This window comes from Melopsittacus undulatus, chromosome 1 (assembly GCF_012275295.1).
Source record: "Melopsittacus undulatus isolate bMelUnd1 chromosome 1, bMelUnd1.mat.Z, whole genome shotgun sequence".
Lineage (NCBI taxonomy): Eukaryota > Metazoa > Chordata > Aves > Psittaciformes > Psittaculidae > Melopsittacus > Melopsittacus undulatus.
The window spans coordinates 99794206-99811079 of NC_047527.1; the positions used below are offsets into that span (position 1 = coordinate 99794206).

Here is a 16874-nt window from a genome sequence, read left to right on the forward strand (position 1 = left end):
TCCCATTTGAGACAGGTCAGCTTCCGCAATGTGGAAAAAGAAAATCCCAAACAATTAGTTTTCTTGGCATGTTTTGCCATCGCTTTCTTAGGCTGACAGTGCTTTGGCTGGTTTTTGACTGTCTGGGGAGAACTTAATGCAATTTATGTGCTTCCTTAAGTATAATGATAATGACATCAACTCACACCTGCTCACGCACAGGGATGGTGCTCTCTGGAAAACACATGGGGAAGATCTCCCTTCCAGCCCAGGCTCCCTCCTGGCATATCTTAGCCCTATTGCTGCCACACCTCCTGTGTGTGATCCAATTGATTAGGAAAAGAAGCTTTTGGTCTCACACCCATCTGCCCTCTCTCACCTTTGTATACTGTTTTCAGCCGCTAGTTTTCAACCCCATCTGATGTGGGGATGGAGGTCTTCAAGGTTTTTGTTTCCCACAAGTGTTGGGGAAAATCTAGAAATAAGCCATTTTCATGGATTCCTGCTGTCCTTCAAAACCCCTCTTCCTGCCTTTAATAAAGGAAGCACTTAGTATTTAGCATTTAGTATTTAACCTGAGCAGCACATGACCTAGATTTATCTTCACACAAACCAGAGAGGAAATAATTAAAAATTTATTGTGCACATGCACTAACAATTGTTTCTACACCAATCTCTCGAGTTTTTGAACAATATTACGTTTTTTTTTCCATGTGGAACTGAAAGAAATCCCACCCATCCATGTACTGCTAAGGTAAAAAATTGAAAAGGCTTTTTCTTTGCACGGGGAAACTGAGGCACGGAGGTGATGGAGCAGCACCCGGCTGCACCACTCCATCCTGTGGGTCCTCTCCATTTCACCTTTCCAGTACCAGAAACAGTAAACATTTCAGCAAATTAGATACTAGGCATAAGTTCTTTCCTGTGGGAGCACTGAGGAGCTGGTGGCACAGATTGGCCAGAGAAGCTGTGGCTGCCCCATCCCTGGTAGTGTTCCAGGCCAGGTTGGACGGGGCTTGGAGCAACCTGGTCTAGGGGAAGGTGTCCCTGCCTGTGGCAGGAGGCTGGAGCTGGATGAACTTTAAGGTCCCTTCCAACCCAAACCATTCTGTGATTCTGTGAAACCCTGCCTTGTCTCAAAGACAACCTGAAGTGGCAGCAGAGCTGTCTGGGAAAGTACGTCCTTCTCTGTAGTCCTGTTTTATTTTGGGTAAAGGAGCTTTAAGTGTTTTTCTTGCCTTTCTTTTCTGCCTATGCAGTAAAGACGTCGATGCCCAGCCGATGCCGCTAAAGGCATAGAGCACACCGGCACTATCAGCCGCCCATGAATCCCGAGCAGGGTGCACGGACATCTCTCAATGTAAGGCACGACCACCTGCCTGAGCACCCAGCGCGACACATCTGCATGGAATGGCTGCCGCACGCATCCCCGAACAACCCAACACGAGCAAGCCAGCAGCGCGGTCCTTCGCCCGCCTTGGCAAAAGGGCACGTCCCCGGGAGCGGAGAACGCAGAACAGACACAGACACACAGACACACACACACATTAATGCACTATGCACGACAGCCGGTACACCACAAACGACAGCTCAACGGACCGACATCCACCCCACGCTGCACGCCAAAATCGCGCATGCCCCGCCCACATCCGGGCATGACCAGGCTGGGCAGCGCACGCCGAGCGGCAGGGGCGTGGCTTCGATGGGGGCGTGGCCAGCCCTAGGACCCGCCCGCCTATGCAGGGCCGTGGCTCCCGCCGTGGCCCCTCCCATTCCCTCCCCTTCAGCTCCGCCCCCTGCTGCCCTCCTCGGTTACCCATGGTGCCGCGCGCGGGGCTGGCACTGACGTGGCCGGCCAGTGCCGCCATCTTGTGTGCCTGGGCGGAGAGCGGCTGAGAAGGTGCAGGGGGAAGCCGACTCCGAGCGGGACGGTGCGAGGACAGACACACACTGTCCGGGGCAGCAGCCGACGTCGGTGGGTTCACTCACATTTTCCTTCTCTCTCCTTTCAGCCCCAGCCCGCTGCCGAGCTCCCCCGCTCACAACCCCGCGGCTGCCGGGTGAGGCGGCGGCCCTTGGCCGGGTGTGAGGTGCCGCGGCCTTGGCGCTGAGAGGAGCGGGCGGCTGGCGCTGGGGGAGCGGGCTCGGTCGCTTCTTTCCATCCTTTTTTTTAATTCTTCCTCCCACCCCACCGCGGCTGCCGGCAGCAGGAGGAAACGGTAGCCAGGCCGCAGCGCAGGCCTTGGGGGGCGGCGGGCCTTTTGCAGTGGCGCTGCCCCATCCGTCCCCCTCCATCACGCCTTTGGGGTTGGGTGGCTGGGTCGGGGCGGGAGGGGTGCTAGCCTTATCGTTTCGTTGCTGGAGAGGCGTGGGTTGGGACTGGAGGGGGGAATCGCGCCGACCCTCTGCAGCTGCATAGGGCCCGGCGCCGCTCCCCCTATCGGAAGAATTAGACGGGATGGGCTTCTCTCTTCCCAAACTCTCATTCCGGCCTCGGCCCCGCCCGTGAACGGGTCTGGGGAGAGAGGTATTTCTTCGTTTTCTTTTTCCCCCGAAGCCCTCATCGTAGCGGACCTCAGAGATTTGGTAGCGCGGCTGGGGAAAGGAAGCTTCAATGAAACTTGTATGAGAGAGGTTGTTTTCAACTAAGCCCTTGGCTGCTGAGTAGGGTTTTCTGCTGTGGTGAGGGGGTGATGGCAAGAAGTCGAGCTTTAGCCTGGAGCAAACTGTGCTGTCCGTGGCTTGGTTTGATGGTCTAGGAGATCAGTTTTCCTTAGCGTAGCAGCACCTGGTGGGAGGATATTATATTCTGTCTGAAAATACTATATCCTTTCTCTGTGAGTCGTTAACGTGATACTTCAGGCTGATAACCTCTGTCTGATAGAGGGATAGGTGAGCTATGCTAACCCTTTCACAGAGTATTTGCACCAGCAGAGCACAGCTAAAACTCGGCTGGGTCATAAAACTGCCTAAATGTTGTGTTTGACATTGACCTTGTTGCTTTGCTGCTAGTCTCTTGCCAAATCAAATTCCACAGGTTGATTAGAATTGTATTCAGCAGTCTTGTTTTGAAATGTAGTTTTGTCAATAACTAAAATATGAACTATTTATCTAATACTTTGAACTCTTGTTTTGCAAGCCACAAGGCTTACAACACCCTTTCCTAGGTTATTTCATTAACCTTATTTTTCAGGCAAAGAAACCAAGTCAGAGTAAATTGTCCAAGGTCACTTAGCAATATCGTTATATTAGCTACCTATTTGGAGCACTTGTGTAGGAAAAAAAGAACTGTAGCTGAGCCAGAGGATCTCTTCTTGGCTCTTGTTCATGGGTTTTATAATCATATTGTCAGTGTACGTACTCATAGTGTTATGAATATAGAAAGGGATTCTCCAAAAGGAAAGTTTACAGGGTTGGTGTGATGCCACTGACTTCCTCTGTTAAAAACATGTCTGTAGTGCTTGAGAACCCTGTTGGACTGCTTTCCCTGTTGTAGTAATTACATTGGGTGAAAGGGTGAGGAAACTCACCTCGCTTGAACCTTTTAAACTCAGGCTTTGCCAAGTTTTTGAAGCTTCTCCCGTGGTAGAGCATCAAGAGTAAAAATGTTTCAAACAGATGTGTTGCTCAGAAAAGCCTTTGCTTCTGCAGTGGTCTCTGATGTATTTAGTAGGTGCTGGATTGTGTTAAGAGGCAAACACCTGAATGTAAGTCAGTCCCCGATGGTCTGAGACATATGCTGAATTTTTAAGATTGCCTAGTTGTGAAATAGTTGGAATCTGAAAAGGGACTGGGCAGGGGTGGTGCAATTCTGCTCGGTGCGCATAGTTCCCTGTGTGTGCTAAATCACACTGACCAAGCAGGGGGCAGGACTAGTCACAGATTTTCAAGGCAAATAAAATGTGTGTAAGAGTAGGGGGCTGGATTCTAGTCCTTGTAATTCACCAAATTCTCATGTGTGCTCCAGTTACATCTGTTTGAAAGCCTGCTTTAAGCAGTAGCATTTCTGAATCTTGCTGAGGCACTATTATCAGATAACCTATTGGTTGCATTAACTGGTGGAAGGAGGAAAAGCTCACAACCCACGATTCCAGCTGAATTTGCAGGGGTGACATTTAAAAAACCATCTTTCTTTAAAAAGAAAAGGTCTCCTTAGAAATAAAAGCTGCTGAGATGTGTAAAGATGGACTTTCAGGCAAGAATTTTGATGGATTTCAGCAGCCTTTAGATTGCCGTATAGTGGGTAAATATGGTGATTGTAAGTTAACTTCTGAAAAGGAATAGTTCTGATTCTTTTTTTTTAGAAATCTCTTGTAAGTTTTGCTCCTGGAATGCTACAGAGCTTGTATTAGAGCTAGCACTGTCCTCAGCCATTTATTCTCTTTCTTTAACTGATGAGTAAAGAAGTTTATAATCAGCTTCCTTACTACAGCAGCTGTTTTTCTGTTATTCAGCATGGGTTTTTTTCTTTCTACTCGTGAGTATCCAATTTTATTTCTTGTTTCTAACACATGCAAACATTGAAACATTGACTGTGCTACTGCTTCTGCTGATGTTTCAGTTCTAATAAAACTCCCCTGTCTAATATAGCTCTTATTCATACACTGATTTTGTAGCAGTGACCAGCTGCATGGGCTCTACTTTGACAAAAATTGGCCAAAATTGACAAAAAATTCACCAAAAGCCAATTTTATTACCAAAGCTCTCATGTGAATTCTTGCTGTTTCTACTGTGAGTCTAAATGTTGACTTACTGCCCAGTTGCTGGGAATGAATAACAGGATATTTGGCTTAAAACTGAAGATTTTTAACTTGTGAATAGCTCAGCCTCAAAAAAAAAAAAAAAAAGGAAAAAAGCAGTGCTTATCTGGAAAGAAATAGCAGGTCCTCACAGCAGCGAGTACCCACTGTTGAACAGGTGAATATGAAGACTCAGTCTGTACTTGGGTGTCACAGCTGCTTTAGTGGCACCTCTTTATTTCCTGTGCAGGTACAGGCAGACTTCAAGGATGTGATGGATGTGCTTTGTCTAAAAGCATGAACAGCAACAGCTCCGGTACATTTCCACCTATCTTTTAAATAGAATATTTTTCTCACTGGGTATGAAATAGAAGTAGCTTGCCCTCCTGCTTGAAGGTGAAAATAAGGGAATAACTGTAATGTGAGGGTGGTGAGGTGCTGGCACAGGTTGCCCAGAGAAGCTGTACCCCCATCCTTGGTGGTATTCAAAGCCAGGTTGGACGGGGCTTGGAACAGCCTGGTCTAGTGGAAGGTGTCTCTGCCTGTGGTAGGAGTTTGGAACTGAATGAGTTTTAAGGTCCTTTCCAACCCAAACCATTCTATGAAACCTGATATTTTTTAGTATCAAGCCAAGCAACCTGCCATCTTTGCTTGATACTGACTCTGTTTTATTCTGACCAGTATTTTAGGAATTCTTGTGGTTAAGAAATAGGCCTGACCCAAAAGGAAGTTTTCTCTCTTTTGCCCTTGTTTTGATCTTGTAAGTGGAAATATTTTCTGTTTTCCTGTGACTCTGATCCCAGTGCTCTCGAGAGAATATTACAGCATGTGGAAAATACGCTATCTGGGTAATGTGTATAGACAGCAAGGTGTTCAGCCTACTTGGGTTGAACAAAGGTGCTTCATAAGGAGCAGCTCTGTGTTGGATTTTCTTTCACCTGGCTTCTTGCTTGCAGTTGACTTGTCCTCTGTCTGCATTGAAAATGTGTGCATCGGGGCACTTTTTAGTTGATCACTGCAAGCCTACAGTGGCTAGCCATGCCTCATCAAATACAAGTGCAATATTTATCTTTTATGTCATGCTTCAATGCCACTACCTTTCCTCAAACCTTTCCTAAAAGACATAATTTAGGGCACCTTTTCCATCTCATGCGTGGGGGAAAAATTGTCATAGATTTTGTGGTAGATTTTGATCTCCACAGTTACCATTTTCCTAGTTTTGATGGGTACAACTATAAAGGAATGGGGACTTACTGTTAATGAATTGCACTGAGAAGAGGTTCTTGAAATGGCCTTTATTACAATGTTGTTTAAGTCCAAGGTAGTCCCCTGGTGAAGAAAGAACCTGGCTTACTTATTAGCTACTTTTAAATTTTGCATGTAGTTTATGCCTAGCAATGTTAGTATAGTCTAAAGTAGCTCAAATCAAAATTATCTAGGCTAAATTCCACTGTTAAGGCCCCAGAGTTAAAGGGCTTGAGTTAATATATAGTCATCTTTCACTCAGGTTATCAGCTGGGGACGGTCAGCAAGCAGCTTCTAGAAGTAGTTAAATATAGCTGTAATGGTATAGCTGTGTATTGGGCCACTCTGGGTATATATGAATAAGTTTTTTGACCAAGACTGGCTTTCAGATTTTGCTGTAACAGAACACTTTAGTCTGTAAATAAATTACTTGAAATTCAAAACAATGCAGCTGTCCTTAACTGGCTGTGCCTGCTGACTGGTGGTGTGAAATACTGCAGCCCTAGAGGAAGCCTAAATTTTAGCAGTGTTCTATTCTTGTTGGATCACTTCTCCCATTCTCTTTTAAATCACGCTTTATATTGTGAAGAACAAGCTGCCAAGTTAGATTTGCACTTTAAATTATTTGCCAGTTGTTCTTGCATGTAACACCAGTAACAGCTGTTGAGCTTGATTTTTTCTTTTTTTTTTTAAACTTTCTCGTTTCTTGTTTACACCATGAGTTTGGTGATCCTTTGTGTGAATATTTTGCTTTTCTTGACATTTAATATTAAACTTTCTGAACTGCTGTAAAGTGCAAACATGATACAAGCCAGTTAGTGATAACTGTCTAGATTTCAAATCGGTATTTGTGTTGATTTGAATTACTTCAGACCATACTGTCATCACTAGGCATAGACTACACACAATTTAAGAGTAGCTAACAAATACACCATGTGTTGTCTTCACAAGGGGATTATCTTGGATGTATGTAACAAATTGATCAATTTTTGTTCTCCTGTGACTGATAAAACTGGGGTGTTAATACCAGGCTAGGAATTCTGAGGTTGGGGGTTTTCTAATTGTATTAGAGGTGGAGTTAATGCTTAGGCCAATGTCAAGTACATTTTAAATGGAGACATGCTCTTGGTAGTAGATCAGTTGTTTTTGTAAGGGCACCAGTTTTACTTGCCATAGATGTCTAAGCAAATAAAACAAGATGCAGAAAGCTACTAGGAAAAAGCTTTTTGGTAAACTTGCAATTGCTAGGGCTGCTAGCTTGTGCTTTAGCATTAGTATTTTGACTGATTTTATCTGTGTAATGCATTATCTGTGTAATGTGTCATTGGTAGCAGCACCATGTTTGTCTCTCCTTGAAACAGGCACTTCAACCGAGATACAAACATCCTAGAGAGACATAATAGTTCCAGAGACAATAGATGCCTTCTGTGTCTCTATCTTGCTGTGCTGTGCAGAGAGGAGACAGAGAATTGTTTTCTTGACTTACCTTCATGGCTGCTGGTATTTTTTTGGCTACAGATTGACAAAGTGATTGTGCCCAGCAACTTTGTGGTTATTCCATTTGGTAAATTTTGAGTGTTTTTTCACTGTGGGAGCCCTATGTGCTAAGTGCTGGTACGTAGAAGTGAAATAAAGGTATGTATATACTGCAGGTATAATTTAACTAAGTAATGCATATGGCATCCTCTGATTTTTGTCTGCTCTGGCATGTTTAAACAAACGATGTGAAGCTGAAATGGTGGCATTTTCCACAATTCCTGACTTAGGGAAGTTTAATCACTATGTGGTTGAAAAGAACTTTTCCAGGGGTGTAAAATTACGGTTATGCAGACTCTTCAAGATGTAGCTGTACTTATAGTTGTCTCTGATGTACTGCATACCCTTCTGGTCATAGTTCTCTGGGGTAGCTTGTTAACTAACAGCTCATCCAAGAAGGGTATTTGACTTCTCAAGATAAGCAGTCTGAATGAAATGACATAAAAAATGCATTAATATACAGTTAAATATCAAATGCTGCAGAAGATTAAGTGCTGAATAATCTTCAGCCTTGAGATATTCCTCAGAGCTTTTATTCCAACCACCTGCAATTAATAAAAGCAAATTCCAGTTCTTACTTGTGGACCATTGTGCTTTAGCAGACACAAGGCTCCCTGCTCTTGCAGACACTCATTCATTTTTAACTCACTGCACTGAGCCTTTCTGAAAAAGGCTGCCTGTTCTCCTAATTGCTTATCAAAATGTATCACTTGCTAGAAAACAGGCTGCTGAAAATACCTTGTTTCCTGAAACAAAACTGCAGTCTTACCCAGTGAGTGTGTGCCTTGCTATTTACCAATGGCACATGATATCTTACTTGAACCTGCCTAACAGGTTTTTACTGCAGTGAGGATCTTGAGGTGGAGTAAACTAGTTAAGGTGTACTTCAGGGCTTTGATAGCCAGGGAGAAACAACAGTCATACACAGTTCAGTTTTGGGGTGATTGAGGGGGTGATGAGCTTCCTTTTCTACAAGCTGATGTTGCACTTGAGAGCACATGCACACTAAGCACTGCAAAAATAGTCTGCTATTGATTCAAATTGTCCCCTTTCATACACTTCCTACTGAACCATATAGATGCCTCTTCTGAAGATGTGCTGAAGTACTACAAGCACCTCACAAGCCATAGTCTTTTATGTTTCCAGGCATTTTATTGGACTTGGACTTCTAAAATGATTGGTGTAGCAATTACCGACAGCATTTGGGTTGAGGGAAAGTTAAGCTTCAGTATAGCATATAGGCAATATATTGGCAAGTCTTGATACTGTGAGTATTAAAGATGCCTGAAAAGTAAGAGGATTGCTTGGTTAACCTAAAAAGGTCTTAAATTTACCCGTATTTTCAGACTGTGTATGTTCTCATAGTCCAACTAGTGGACTGAAATGAGAATTAAAATAAGCAGATTCAGATCTGAAGTAAAGCAGAAATAATCTTATGATCTCTCAGCTGAGTTGTATTAATGGATGGCAGCAAAGTCCTGGGAAGCAGCTCTAAACTGCAGCAGCAGTTTCTGCTATGGTAGTGTCTGTGATGTTTCATGGCAGGAAAAAAGCAGAGACCTGATGGCTGATCACAGATGTGATGATGATTTGGTTGGGGGTTTTAATGATACTGAGGAAGGAACTTGAGGTACTTTTGCTTAGATAATAGAAAGTAAGGAAATACTGACAGGGACAGTGTAGGGAGAGGAGCATAATGTACAAACCATGGGAGTATGATTTCCTTTTCTGTGGCAATAGATTAACGTGATTTTTAGGTGCTGGTCGGAGGATGGTGAAGATGAAGACCCTCTCTTTTGCCCCAGGAGTATCTAACAAGTCAGTGGTGGGAACCACAATAGTTTGTTGCAGTTCTGCAGATGGGTTTCACCTAGTATATTTCTTTTAGACAGCAGTGATTCTGCTACTTTCTATTCAGCATCTAAACACACTTGTCTTACAGAGTATGGGCTGTAAACTACACTTTACTGTCTATAAAAATAAATCAGACTTTCTGCAACGTCGCCTACCCTGAAGTATCAAATAAGTTACAGAAGTGGTTTGGAAAGTAGGAATGTGGAAGAAAACAAGAAGAAAATGGAAACCAAGTGCTTTAATGTATCTTATTTTTACTTTTTGTGGAAGAAAAAAAAAAGGTGGGGGGAGAGGGGTATAAAAACAGTGGTTATAAAGACTTCCTCAGTGATGGAAGGCAGACTTGACCTGGAAATAGCTGGCAGGAAAACAAGGATCTAATGGGATTCACTACTGTTAGTGCGAAGTGTAAGCAACTTGTTCAACAGACTATGACTTCTCCAGGGTGTGGAAAGATGCCATGAATGTAAACACTAAGATTTTGCTGTGCTACTACTATTGATCAAAGCATTTAATAACCTATTATGCTTTTAAATATGCAGAAACAAAATCTTTCACAGGGCTTCTTAAGGTTTTCTTGCTCAGAAGTTCTTATGGTCATTTTGGAGCATTACAAGAGTTCTGGTAAAAGGATACGGTTCAACCCTGACTGTTGCTTTTCAGGCAAAGTACAAGATAGAAATGACATGAGAGTGGCCGGACAAAGGAAAGCTCTGCAGTCTTCTTCCCCTCCAGCTCTGCAAGAGCTGCTGTTGTGGGCTGGGGAGTGAGATTTCCTGCTGTGTGTGTGATCTGGATAAATGGGAACTCTAGCAAAACTGTTTTCTCTACTTCCTAATTAGCTTTCCTGTTTATACAGCTTTCATATATTCAAGTGGGAGTTGAATATTCATGGTTGTGCTACAGAAATATGAAGGAAATGGTGGAATAATAGAACTTTTAAACCTTCCATTTGATTGTAATCCACAGGCTGCCCTGTCTGGCTTACAGAGGAGCTTAGTTTTCAAGTTTTGATCACATTGACCTTCAATCATATGAAATAAATGAAACTTTGAGTTACTTCAGTAAGTTGAAGTGGTGATGTCATTCAGGAACTCGGGAGTGGACTCTGACCTTCACTATGGAGCTTGAGCTTCTTGTGCTAAGACATGTGACTTGGTTAATGTTAGTGCTGAAGTTTTGGTTAAAAATTGCATCCAGCAGAGCTTCCTGAGAAGAGCAGAACTGCCTAGACCTTTCCCAGAGTAGAGTGAGGAAGGCAGACTTAATACGTCCCTAGCAGGGCACTAAATGGAACTGGACAGATTATTGTTCTGTGGTTCAAAGCTTGTTTTAATGGTCTTAAATATGTATTTTGTAAAGTCTGTTTCAAGCAAGGATTTTGCTTCAGGCACAGAGCTGCATTATGAAATACAGGGTATCTTCAAGAGATGATTCAAACTTCATGTTACATTTCAAATTGTGTGACTTGATTTACAGGAAGCCCATCCTTTGACTGTTACGAATTTCGGCTATATGTGCTTCTTCTGTCTTAAGCATGTATTTTCAGCTGGGCTTAGTCTTTTCTTTTTAAGCTGACATCTGAGAGCTTCCATCAGTAGAGGAGTGAATCACTATCACGATGTAACGTACTCATCTGTGTCTTACTGTAAAGCTTTCAGACTGCTTCTTTATGCTTTATATGAGCAGAATAATTGTTTTCTTAGTGACCTCAAACTGTAAACTGCGTAGAAGTAAGTTTAGAAAGGTGGGAAATTTGTGGTGGGGTGAATCCTGTCCCAAGGGCACAGAGAGAGTCTGTGAGGGCTGAAATAGATGGGTAGTACCTCCAGTTTCTAAACGGGAAGCTCCTGGTTATCCAGATAGCTTCTAAGTGTCCAAGCAGAAGTACTGGCAGTGAAGGAAACAGCATTTATTTCTGTGCCATTATCTTTTAATGGGGCTATTTTTCCATAGTTTCAGTAAATGGATTTGCTTCCTAGAAGTTTCATTCCAATGGTAGTGTAAGTAATACTGCTTTGTATTTACATCATGTTCGCAGGCTGTTTCCTTAGGGATTGAGAGGAAGGAAGCTGTTTTGAGTTGGAGAGAATCCAAGCTATATTCTGAGTTTCCTTCACAAAAGAAGGACCAGCTATTGGTGTGCTGAGTAGCAAAGAGATGAGCACACATTTAAAGCTTTTTAACTTCAGGTTGAGTTTTTTAAAAAGTATATTTTCTGGAGACACTTTAGACTGTAGATAAATTATCTTATGAATGTGTGGGACCAAAAGTACCTGAAGCGGTCAGTTGTGTTGAAAGCAAACCATATATTCTGGAAACAAAAGTTTGAGAACAGCATTTAATACTAAAACTTCTGAAAGGATAGCTCAAAGATTTAAAGCACTCAAAGTCATGTTGTTTTATTAGCATTTTATTAGTTTCGGTATATCTGTTCATCTTTGTATTGCTTCATTGTGGGGAAAAAATGTGTATGGTGATGTCTGTACAGGATGTGTATTACCTGATATTTTTGTTGGTTGTTTCTTTAGTCAGCCCACAGCCATTGGTAACTAGTGAGTGATACTGTGATCTTTTTCCTCCAGACTTCACTGGCCAGTGAAAACCTATCTCAAGCATGGGAAATATTTTTGCTAACCTCTTCAAAGGCCTTTTTGGCAAAAAAGAAATGCGTATTTTAATGGTTGGTCTGGATGCCGCAGGAAAGACTACTATTTTGTACAAACTTAAACTTGGTGAAATAGTAACTACTATTCCTACTATAGGTAAGTTGTGGGTTGTTTGTGGGTTTTTTTGTTTAACATTTATATAGGTGCTTGCTTTGAGATTTGGGTCTTACTGTTTTCAGCGGTATCTTATCTTGGTTGCCACTCTGCTGAATTAAGTAACCTGCCTGTCAGAAAAAACAGTTGCTAAAACCATGGTATGGAGATGGCACAGCCAGATGTTCTGGTATGGGAGGTTTACAAGGGCATGTAGGGTTAGGACAAGGGGGAATGGTTTAAACTGACAGATTTAGATAGGATCCTGGGGAAGAAGTTCTTCCCTGTGTGGCTGGCAAGGCACTGGCACGGGTTGCCCAGAGAAGCAGTGGCTGCCCCATCCCTGGCAGTGTTCAAGGCCAGGTTGGATGGGCTTGGAGCGACCTGCTCTACTGGAAGGTATCCCTGCCTGTGGCAGGGGATTGCAACTAGATGATCTTTAAGGTCCCTTCCAACCCAGATGATTTTTTGAGGGTGACTGCTTTATCAGAGACACACTTTGTTTGTAGCCCTTAAAGCTCATGGGATTTTTATGTAACATAGTTTGTGCTGCATTTTGTAGCTGCATGGATACCAATTAGAGCTGTTGTTTGTTTGATTGCAGTGGGGGTGTGAGGAGGAGCTTCAGAGAACCCATGTTTGTCTGCTTTGAGGTCTTCAGTGTAGAATTCTGCTTATTTATAGTAGATTTAAATTTTGAGATAACTTTTTGAACATTAACATTCTGAGCATGACTTGGTAAATTCAATAGGTCCAGGGCCACCTGTGTTTAACTGAGATTTTTGCCACAATTTCTCTTTTAGGCTTCAATGTGGAAACAGTAGAATACAAGAACATTAGCTTCACGGTCTGGGATGTAGGTGGTCAGGATAAGATCAGACCACTCTGGCGCCATTATTTTCAGAACACACAAGGTGAGTCCAGATGCTTAAACTGCAGGTTTCCAGAATCCAAAAGCTTTTTTTAATGTCCTTGCTAGGATAATTCTGCAAGTTTCTTGGGGGTATGTGGAAATATTTATTATTATTAAGGGTGTGTTTGTGTGCTGGTCTGGTTCTTCTGTGAAGCTAGCGCAGGTTCAAAGAGGGATGGGAGGAAATCTAGAAACCAGTCTTCCTTGTTCATCTGACTCAGAGCAAGTTCCAAATTCTGCTTTTCTTTTGTAAGCGTCACAGCTTTCTGCCCTCACTTCAAAGTCTTTACTACAAGCTTTAACAGCCCTGGGAACTGAGAGTTTGTCACTTCTGCTGCTGGTGTGTCTTTATAATGTGCATGAATTTGAGTCCTGTCACAGGAATTCAAGGGTTGCTACTCACTGGAAAATACCGAGTGGTTATATAGTTAAAGCATACAATTTCCAAAAACATAAATACAAACTAGCACTTGCTTTCACCAGCTTTCAGCAAGAACACACTCTCTCAGACATGAGATTACAGTAATAAGAAATCTGTTTTTCTAGTAATAGTGTTTTGCATTAATTTATCTTTAAAGCTTAGCTCTGACCTCCAGAGGTATTTATCATTTGTAAATAACTTCTGGTATGTTTTTTCTGATTGTTTGCTTATTTCTAGGTCTGATTTTTGTGGTTGATAGTAATGACAGAGAACGAGTGAATGAGGCCAGAGAAGAGCTTATGAGAATGTTGGCAGAAGATGAGCTTAGAGATGCTGTTTTATTAGTGTTTGCTAACAAACAGGTATGCCCAGAATGATGTCTTGCTGTAAGAACTCTTGGAAATGTACAATATACTTTAAGTGCTAATGTTCAACGTAGATGTTTGGGGTTTCAGTGTAATAATAGATAAACTCTCAGTGACTGTCCAGTCAGTTCTGTTGAAGACAGGAAGCCTGTAGATTGAATTACTCTGTTCCCATCTGGAGGAGTATCTTTCTTGGCTAATAGAAATTTGTATTTTCAGTGTTGGGGAAGCATTCTACTAATTTATTTTTAAGGTTGGCTTGGCTCAAGTACAGCACCTGCCCAAACTTCTTCCAAACAGAGAGGAAGGGCAGAATGCCAGAACCTCCCTGAAATAGTCTATTGGAGTGTTGAGAGGCACTACCTGTGGTGGTGGAAGCACTCTGCTGACTTTTAATCCATTTGTGTTGACCTGTGAGCTGAGCACTTCTAGGCCACAGAGTGAGCTGAGAGGTCTGCCTCTTACTGTTTGTAAGGGCCTTGGTAGCTTAAACCCAAAAGTTGGCCTTAAACAGGGCTAGTAAACTTATGGTAAGAGCAGCATCCTGCTGGGATCAAGCACACCATCAGCAATTTTGCTGACAACACCGAGCTGTGTGGTGCAACTGATGCGCTGGAGGGAAAAGGGATATCATTCAGAGGAACCTGTGTAGGCTGGAGAGCAAGAACAGTGCAGAGCTGTACTAAGTCAAGTACTACTTTATGTTAGAACTTGACCTTAAGTCATATCTGCAGTCAAAAAAAAAAAAAAAAACAAAACCACGAAAATACACTTTCCTGAGTGGAAAGTGAATGAAATGGCCTTGAATTTTAAGCGGTTCAGGGTCAGCAGTAAAGTGCCTGATGACTTGATCCAAATGTCAGCTGTCTTCTGTTTTCTGAAGAGAAATATTCTGTAGTAAGTGCTTTTGATAGTGTTGTTCAGCCTTTACACTTTTGCCAGTAGAGGGGAAATAGCTGGAGTATAGAAGCAATCCAAGTTTTTCTTAAAGAGAAGTTCTAAGAGCTCTTATAGCTTTCTTCTTAAAACTAATGATCAAAAACGGCTGAGGGAGGTGGGCATTTCTTCTTGGTGAGTAGGGGAGAAATTGACTCTTCTTCCTTCCCTCAGGACCTGCCAAATGCAATGAATGCAGCAGAAATCACAGACAAACTTGGACTGCATTCTCTTCGTCACAGGAACTGGTATATCCAGGCAACCTGTGCTACTAGTGGAGATGGTCTCTATGAAGGACTGGACTGGTTGTCCAATCAGCTCCGAAACCAGAAATGAAACCATAAATCTTCCTCTTCCCTCTTTTTCCACCCTTCCCTCTTATTTCCTCCTATTCGCCCTTCGCTTTACTCTAATGTGGCAAACTGTGCTACTTTGTGGTATTGAGTGCCGGAAGCTGTTTTCATTTCTTTTGTCACAGTATATATTGCATCATGCTGTAAATGTGGCAAATACAAGCCTGAAAACAGTTAGGTTTCTTATTTAATGTAAATAGTTTTTGTTTCCAATGAGGCAGTTTCTGGTACTCCTATGCAATATTACTCAGCTTTTTTATTGTAAAGAATCAACTCACTGTTTAGTACTCGGAAGGGATTTCAGTGGGTCAACATAAGGGTTGCCAGTGGTCCTCGTGCAGTAGAGCTGTATACTATCTCGGCTGGGTTGTGAGATCTGTGAGATCGATTTTGGCGATTGGTTTTTAACCTGAATTCTGTATTTTTTTAAATAGTCAAGGAAAAGTAAAAACACTTCAACATACCAATGTTTGACGTAGCTTCTGCTGTTGTAGCTCTGAGTGGTGACTTTTGATTCTTTCGAGATGGTGAAGCAATGATCGACACCCAATTGGCTTCATCTGGTTAAAGAACAGTTCATAACCAGTACATCTCTGGCTCTTTCTGTAGCTCACAGTGTGTGCTCATATTTGTTCATAGATTTGTCAGACCTGGTTTAGATGAGCTTTTGCAGACTCATGCTAAACATCTGACTTTCGGTTAAGGTGAGGTTTATCACTTCCATTGAACTTGAAATAATTTCCAGAAGTCAACATTTTGTCGTATTTTTCACAAGTGTTTTGTACTTTTCTTGTGTGTAAACCACTCCAGAAGGCAAACCTTTCCACAGAAAGCACAGCCTGTACTAGTCCTAAGCTCTAGAGGCAGAAAGTACTGTACTTAACGCAAGAATTGCCATGAAAAACACCAAACATCTATGTATAGCGTCTAGGAAAAAAAAAAGCATGAGAGTTTGGAGAGTCATTCCACTCTAGAAGTATTCAATCCCATTTTGGAACAATCCCATATCTGTATATGTGTGAAAACCCTTGGCATCCCTCATACTGCAAGGTTCAGATTTGCCATCAGAAAAAAAGACCTTTTCTTTTGTATTTTGATAAAACACTGAAGAAGCTGGAGCTGTTAAACTTTAACTCGAGGAACTATCAGAACTGGTTTATTTAGTGTTGTGGAAACCTTTATTGCTTTCAATACACACTTAGTAATCAACTGTTTTGTATACTTGTTTTCAGTTTTCATTTCGACAAACAAGCACTGTAATTAAAGCTATTAGAATAAAATCTCTTAACTATTTCATGTTTTTTATGCCTTGCTGTTCATTTGATCATCTTGGCAGAATCATAATTAAATACTTGTTGAATAAAAAGTTTCATGAAACTTGCACTGGTATCACGTTGTTTTGTATCATCTTTGTACAGTACTTGCTGCTGGATTAAGACCGACCCAACCAGAGTTTTGCTATGTCAGTTTGCATGACAATTTTGGGATATCTCCTATGTTTCCCAAATAATCTGTCATTCCTAGTTGGACTCATGGAGGTGAAGAGGTAGGTAGCAGTTCTCTGGTCTTGTCTGCTGGTGATGGTTGGCTTCTGCTGGAGTCCCTTAATTGCCTCGGGACGTCTATTGAGCTGCAGCAGCTTCCATCACTTCCCACAGGATTGTTCTTCCTGATAATCCCACTTAGGGATAAGACATGTGAATTAGCAGGGTTTTTTTGGGGTGAGAAATACGAAGTCTACCTTTTTAAACACTTTAGTGTATGTGTTTTC

The 16874-nt window shown here is 42.2% G+C and overlaps 1 protein-coding gene across 1 annotated transcript; it reads left to right on the plus strand.

The window, feature by feature from the left end:
- Nucleotides 1-1797: 1797 nt before the first annotated feature.
- Nucleotides 1798-16484, plus strand: ARF1 (ARF GTPase 1). Its single transcript, XM_005150000.2, has 5 exons — nt 1798-1954; nt 11939-12118; nt 12919-13029; nt 13687-13811; nt 14925-16484. Exons 2-5 carry the CDS (start codon nt 11971-11973, stop codon nt 15084-15086), a joined length of 546 nt encoding a protein of 181 aa, XP_005150057.1. The 5' UTR covers nt 1798-1954; nt 11939-11970; the 3' UTR covers nt 15087-16484.
- The last annotated feature ends 390 nt before the right edge of the window (nt 16485-16874 follow it).

Coding starts and splice junctions, on each gene's coding strand:
- ARF1 (XM_005150000.2), top strand. CDS start 11,971: ATGGGAAATATTTTTGCTAACCTCTTCAAAGGCCTTTTTGGCAAAAAA. Junction 12,119..12,918: donor AACTACTATTCCTACTATAG/GTAAGTTGTGGG, acceptor TTTCTCTTTTAG/GCTTCAATGTGGAAACAGTA. Junction 13,812..14,924: donor TAGTGTTTGCTAACAAACAG/GTATGCCCAGAA, acceptor TCCTTCCCTCAG/GACCTGCCAAATGCAATGAA.